The sequence below is a fragment of the Orycteropus afer genome, unplaced genomic scaffold, assembly GCF_000298275.1.
Source record: "Orycteropus afer afer isolate SDZICR_OR568_19922 unplaced genomic scaffold, OryAfe1.0 scaffold00134, whole genome shotgun sequence".
Lineage (NCBI taxonomy): Eukaryota > Metazoa > Chordata > Mammalia > Tubulidentata > Orycteropodidae > Orycteropus > Orycteropus afer.
The window spans coordinates 6,821,444-6,829,036 of NW_006921721.1; the positions used below are offsets into that span (position 1 = coordinate 6,821,444).

A 7,593-nucleotide genomic window follows, 5' to 3' on the forward strand; every position below is an offset into this window, starting at 1 on the left:
ATATATATATATATATATATATATATATATATATACTTTGCTGGTTTTTGTGTTTCTCTAGAGAACCCTATCCAACACACCAGGCAACATCTAGTTCTTCTGATCTCATGGTCATACAGGCTGAGGTTTGCATGGTCCACTAATCCCTTGGACTAATTGTTTCCATGCATCTTCGGTTTTCTTCATTCTTTTTTGCTTTGGATGAGGAGAGACCCCTCATTGCATCTAGATGACAACTTGCAAGCTTTTAAGGCCCCACTGGCTACTCACCAAAGTAGGCTGTAGAACAGTGTTATGCCAATTGAGTTTGAAGTCACCGATGACCATAGTCCTGAGCCCACAGGCATAGCATCTCACTCCTTCAAAGTGTTTGGCTGTGGCTAAGAAGTTAACATAACTTTGCCCTTGTTAGCTCTGTTACATATATGGACATTCTTAGGGCACATACAAATATATATGTAGAAATGTTGTCTGCCACACTTATATATCATGATGAGTATATTATCTTTGCTTACATGTACTTGATCACTTAATCTGTCTACCTATGTAGCTACCCAAAGATTAATGTTTGTTGTTACTGATAATACCATTTTGTGTATGTAAAATTGTTTACCTTTGTTGTCTGTACCTCTTGGGCACTTCTCCATGTCTTCCTTTTCCTTAGTGTTGTGGTGGTCACTTGCTTTTGGTATGTTGTCTTTCCCTTCACCCAAATCAATACTTGTCTCTTACCTATCTAGAAATTTTCTGTCCCATCCCTGATAGCCAACAAAGAAAGTTTCATTCCTTGTGTAAATTTTTCCTTGACATTTTACCATAGTGGGCTCATACAATATTTATCCATCTATGATTGACTTATTTCACTCAACATATCTTCCATAATTTGTTGTGATCCACACAGTTGAATGTGTTTGCATAGTCAATAAAACACAAGTAAACATCTTTCTGGTGTCCTTTGCTTTCAGGCGAGATCCATTTGACATCAGCAGTGTGATCCCTCGTTCCATGTCCTCTTCTGAATCCAGCATGCATTTTTGGCAGTTCCCTGTCAATGTACTGCTGTAACCATTTTTGAATTATCTTTAGCAAGATTTTACTTGCATGTGATATTAATGATATTGTTTGATAATTTCTACATTCTGTGGGATCACCTTTCTTTGGAATGGGTACATATATGGACCTCTTCCAGTCAGTTGGCCATCTTCCAAAACCCTTGGCATAGATGTGTACGTGCCTGCAGCACGGCATCCATTGGTTGAAACGTTTCAATGGGAGTTCCATCAGTTCCTGGAGCCTTGTTTTTTGCCAACTCCTTCAGTGCAGCTTAGACTTCTTCCTTCAATATCATTGGCTCTTGATCATATGCCCCTCCTGAAACAGATGAAGATCAACCAATTCTTCTTGGTACAGTGACTCTGTGTATTCTTTCCATCTTCTTTTGATGCTTCCTGCATCATTCAATATTTTGCCTATAGAATCTTTCAATATTGCAACTTGAAGCTTGAAGTTTTTCTTTAGTTCTTTCAGCTTGAGAAACACTGAATGTGTTCTTCTCTTTTGGTTTTCTAACTCCAGGTCATTGTATGTTTCATTATAATAATTGACTTTGTCTTCTCAAGCTGCTCTTTGAAATCTTCTGTTCAGCTCTTTCATCTTGTCATTTCTTCCATTTGTTTTCGCTACTCTCCATTCAAGGGCAAGTTTCAGAGTCTCTTCTAACATCTGTTTTGGTCTTTTCTTCCTTTCCTGTCTTTCTAATGACCTTTTGCTTTCTTCATGGATGATGTTCTTGATGTCATCCCACAGTTCATCTGGTTATTGGTCATTGGTGATCAATACATCAAATCTGTTCTTTAGATGGTCTCTAAAGTCAGGTGGGATATAATCAATGTCACATTTTGGCTCTTGTGGACTTGTTTTAATTATCTTCAGCTTCAACTTGAACATGCATATAGGCAGTTGATAGTCTGGTTGACTCTGGTTCCAGAGCCAGCTCCTGACCTTGTTGTGGCTGAAAATATCGAGCCTCTCCATTGCCTCTTTGCATAGATGTTGGTGATCTGATTCCTGTGTATTCCCTCTGGCAAAGTCCACATGTATAGCTGCTGTTTATCTTGAAAAAATATATTTGCAGTGAATAAGTCATTGGTACTGCAAAATTCTGTCATGGAATCTCCAGTGTTGTTTCTATCACCAAGACCATATTTTCTGACTACCGGTGATTCTTTGTTTCCAACTTCTGCATTCCAATCACCAGTGATAATCAACACATTTTGATTGCATGCTTGGTCAATTTCAGGATGCAGAAGTTAATAAAAATCTTTAATTTACTCATCTTTGGCTTTGGTGGTTGGTGTGTAAATTTGAATAATAGTAGTATTACCTGGTCTTCCTCGTAGGCGTTTGGGTATTATCCTATCACTGACAGCACTGTACTTCAGGATTGATCTTGAAACATTCTTTGTGATTCTGAATGCCATGCCATTCCTCTTCAATTTGTTATTCCCGGCATAGTAGACTATAAGGTTGTCTGTTTTAAAATGAGCAAAACCAGTCCGTTTCAGCTAACTAATGCCTAGGGTATCAAACTTAATGCATTCCATTTCATTTTTGACAACTTCCAATTTTCCTAGAGTCATACTTTGTACGTTCCATGCTCCGATTATTAACAGACATTTGCAGCTGTTTCTTCCCATTTTGAGTTGTGCCACATCAGCAAATGCAGATCTGAAAGCTTTATTCCATCCACATCATTAAGGTTGGCTCTATTCTGGGGAGGCAGCTCTTCCTCAGTCATGTTTTGAGTGCCTTCTGATCTGGGGGCTTATCTTCCAGCACTATATCAGACAATGTGTCAGGGCTATTCATAAAGTTTTCCAGTAATAAATCAGTGTTTCACTGCTATTCATAAGTTTTTCACTAGCCAATTTTTTGAGAAGTGGATGGCCCCTTCCTTCTTCCAAGTCTGTCTTAGTCGGAAGCTCTGCTGAAACCTGTCCTGGATGACCTTGCTGGTATTTAAAATACTGGTGGCATGGCTTCGAGCCTCATAGCAACACATAAGCCACCACAGTATGACAAACTGACAAACAAGTGGTGGATTTCTAATTTAGCATGTTTTAAAACTTTCCATGACACTGAGTTTTCTAACATCTTAATTTTAAATAGATCAACTTAAAATTATGGCAAATTAAGCTGATGGTTTCAGTTAGGTGTTACGGAAATTAAATTTAGCTTTACTGGTTGTATTATGAAACAAATATTCAAATGCATATGTTCCTATTTTTAGATATCAGTTTTAAAGATGTATTAATTTTTAGTTGAAATGTTTGATGTGAGTTGTTGGAATTATTTTTCATTTCCAGCTTTGAATTTTTAACATAACTTAAAATTTTCTCAATTTTTAGTTGACAATATAGTCATTAAAATACATTTATTTTTTCTTTTTAATCTTAGGAAAAACCTATTCAAGGGGAGGAGACTTAATATTTTTGATACTAAAGCTACTGAAGAGGGATCTGAAACAGGTTTGTTAAGAAAAGCATAATCATATTTTTCGAATGCAGAAACCTTTTAAAGATGTCCTTAGTGATTTGATTGCATAGTAGTTGGGTATTTTAGTATTCTGTCCTGTCATTGGCCCGGAATGCTAGTGAATGGAATCTTTAACACTGCTAGTCTTGGTTAGATTTCCCCTTTGCACTATTGCATTCTATGAAGCAATGAGAAGTAAATACCACTAGCTACCTGAATCAAGAGCTATAGATTAGTTACTAATTTGGATTCCAAAAACCAAACTCACTGCCATCGAGTCGATTCCAACTCACAGTGATGATTCTCATTGGGTTTCCAAGGCAGTAAATCTTTACAAAAGTAGATTGCCCCATCTTCTTTCTGTGGAGTGGCTGGTGGACTTGAACTGCCATCTTTCTGGTTAGCAGTGAGATGCCTTAGGCACCACACCACCAGAGCTTCTTAGTCTTTATAGAAGTAGATTGAGTCATCTTCTTCCCCAGGAGTGGCTGGTGAGTTTGAGCTGTCAACCTTCTGGTTAGCAGACAAATGCCTTATGCACTGCACAAGCATTAATAATTACTTAACAATTGCAGTGCCTCCTGTGTTATACATAGATAAATAAGCTGTGGTTCCTGCCCTTAGGCATTTTACTGTCTAGAGGAACTTATTGCTATTGACTTATAATGACCCTTTAGGACAGAGTAGAGCTGCCTCAGGATTTCCAAACTAAATATTTGGGGAAGAAGACTGCCACATCTTTCTTCTGCAGAGCAGCTGGTGAATTTGAACTGCCAACCTTTTGGTTAGCACTGAACACGTTAAAGCAGCCAAGCACTTTAGCTAATGCATTACCAAGGCTGCTTATGTAGAAGAAGAGATCACATATATAAACCAAAAAAAAAAAAAACCAAACTCACTGCTATCAAGTTGATTCCAATTCATAGCAACCCCCTTTGGGTTTCCAAAGCGGTAACCTTTATGGAAGTAGATTGCTCAGTCTTCCTTCCATGGAGTGGCTGGTGGGTTTGAACCACCAACCTTCTGGTTAGCATTCCAATGCCTTAGGCATTACACCACCAGAGCTCCTTCCCACATATGTAGAAGTGCCTTCAAGTCAGTTCTGACTCAAGGTGACCCTGTGTGTGCAGAGTAGAATTGCACTCCAAAGAGTTTTCCAGGCTGTAACCTTTCAGAAGCAGATCACCAGGCCTTCTAAGGTGCCTCTGGGTGAGTTCAAACAACTAGCCTTCTGTCCGTAGACAAACTCTTAACATTTGCACTACCCAGGGACTCTAGAAATAACTTACTAGATATGACTTAGTGATTTTTTAGCAGATGGGGGAAAAACATATGAGGAATATATTTAGCCAACTTAAAGTCGTTTTTTTCCTTAACATAAATATGGTTATTTTTAATTCTTTACTCTTCCCTTTTTCTTTGGGTAAGAGGTCAAATCCTTCAAATTCATAGTTTTAAGACTAATTAAAAGAAATAAGAGTGTCTGCTTGCTTTACATTAAATTTTGTTTGCTGGTAAGTTAAAATAAATGAAGGAACTCAATAGAGATGGTCTTCTGCTTACAAGTGACTTGCATTCCTAAAGACTGTAAATTAGCTTTTTGGACAGTGGTTGAAACCATTTTATATATGGTACTTAGGTTCCTAGGCCAACCTCCCATTGCTTATTTAATCCTAGAAGTTACTTACATAAACACATTAGGTAGGCCAACATACTTAATATCCACCAGTCATCGTGTGATCAGGCATCTTCATGTACATAAAGGCTCAGAGAAACAGAATCAAACCAAAGAAGATAAAATAGGTGGGCTTGGTAAAGATGGATAAAGAGGTACGTAAGAGACTAAATCATACATGATCTATACCTTTGACTCAGAAATTTCATTCCTAGAAATTTATTTTAAGGAAATATTCACCAATATCCACAAAAGTGTAACTACAAGGATTATTCATCATTATTGTTGTTGTTGTTATTAAGTGCCGTCGAGTCGTTTCCGACTCATAGCGACCCCATGCACAGCAGAACGAAACACTGCCCAATCCCGCGCCAGCCCCACAATCCCTGCTATACTTGAGACCATCACTGCAGTACACTACATACAGTGTGTACTTTGCTGATATCATTTATCATTCTCGGATGTTCACTCTCAGATGTTGATTGTTCTGATTTACTCTTCAAAAGACTGCCATATGGCAGGCAATGGCAATTATGAGGAAAACTTATAACAAAAAAGAAGTATTTGACTTATGTCAGAACCGACTTATGATCTGAGTCAAGGACTACCTGTATATGGTTGTACCACATTTTGTATTCCTTCACCTGTTGGAAGACATTTGAGTTGTTTCCAGTTTTTGGCTGTTACAAATAAAACTGATATGAACGTCTGTGGTGGAGCCACTGAGGTAAGGGCAGCCAGGAAAGTGAGCCAGGGCAGCAGAGCAGAGCTGCTGAGGTAAGGGCAGCCAGGAAAGGGAGCTGGGTGGCAGGGTAGAGCCATTAAGGAAGGCCAGGAAGTGAGCGGTTTGGTTTGGAACAGTCAAGGGAAACAAATTTGTATGTCAGTTTGTCATGCTGGGGTGGCTTGCTTACTGCTGTGAGGCTGGAGGCTATGCCACCGGTATTTCAAATGGCAACAGGGTTACCCGTGATGGAAAAGTTTCAGCGGAAATTCCATACTAAGCCAGACTCGGAAGAAGGTGGAGGCCATTCACTTCTCAAATAATTGGCCAGTGAAAACCTTATGAATAGCTGTGAAACACTGTCTGATGTATTACTGGAAAACTTTATGAATAGCCCTGAAACATTATCTGATACATTGCTGGAAGATGAGCCCCTCAGGTTAGAAGGCACTCAAAATATGACTGGGAAAGAGCTCCCTCCTCAGATTAGAGCTGAATTTTGGATGTGGATGGAGTAAAGCTTTCAGGACCTCCATTTGCTGATGCGGCACAACTCAAATGGAAAAGAAACAGCTGTAAGCATCCATTAATAATTGGGACATGGAATGTACAAAGTATGAGTCTAGGAAAATTGGAAGTTGTCAAAAATGAAATGGAATGCATTAAGTTTGATACCCTAGGCATTCGTTAGCTGAAATGGACTGGTTTTGGCCATTTTGAATCAGACAACTATATGATATACTATGCTGGGAATGACAAATTGAAGAGGAATTGTGTGGCATTCATCATCACAAAGAATGTTTCAAAATCAATCCTGAAGTACAATGCTGTCAGTAATAGGATAATATCCATAGCCTACAAGGAAGACCAGGTAATACTACTATTACTCAAATTCACACACCAACCACCAAAGACAAAGATGAGGAAATTGAAGACTTTTATTAACTTCTGCATTGTGAAATTGACCGAGCATGCAATCAAGATGTGTTGATTATCACTGGTGATTGGAATGCAAAAGGTGCAAAGAGAAGAATCACTGGTAGTTGGAAAATATGGTCTTGGTGAAAGAAACAACACTGGAGATTGAATGATAGAATTTTGCAGGACCAACAACACATTCATTGCAAATATATTTTTTCAACAACATAAATGGTTATACATGTGGACTTACCAGATGGAGCACACAGGAATCAGATCGCCTACATCTGTGGCAGGAGGCAATGGAGAAGCTCTGTATCTTCAGCCACAACAAGGCCAGGAGCTGATTGTGGAACAGACCATCGACTGCTCGTATGCATGTTCAAGTTGAAGCTAAAGACAATTAAAACAAGTCCAAGATTACACCTCAATATAAAGAAAACACAAATCCTCACAACTGGACCAATAAGAGCATCACGATAGATGGAGAAAGGATTGAAGTTGTCAAAGACTTCATATTACTTGGTTCTACAATCAATGCCAATGGAAGCAGCGGTCAGGACATCAAAAGACGTATTGGGCAAATCTGCTGAAAAAGACCTTTCAAGTGTTGAAAAGGAAAGATGTCTCCTTGAAGACTAAGGTGCTCCTGACCCAAGCTGTGGTATTTTCAATCACCTCATATGCCTGTACCAAACAGTGTTTCTTTGCTATTCATAAGGTTTTCCCTGGCCAATTCTTT

The 7,593-nt window shown here is 38.7% G+C and overlaps 1 protein-coding gene across 1 annotated transcript in view; it reads left to right on the forward strand.

The window, feature by feature from the left end:
- The window catches only part of MRPS31 (mitochondrial ribosomal protein S31), a 77,369-nt gene that overhangs the window by 32,571 nt on the left and 37,205 nt on the right, over positions 1-7,593 (forward strand). Inside the window, exon 6 of the mRNA XM_042781568.1 lies at positions 3,457-3,527. Within this exon, the coding sequence (XP_042637502.1) occupies positions 3,457-3,527 (71 nt within the window). The remainder of the gene's footprint in view (positions 1-3,456; positions 3,528-7,593) is intronic.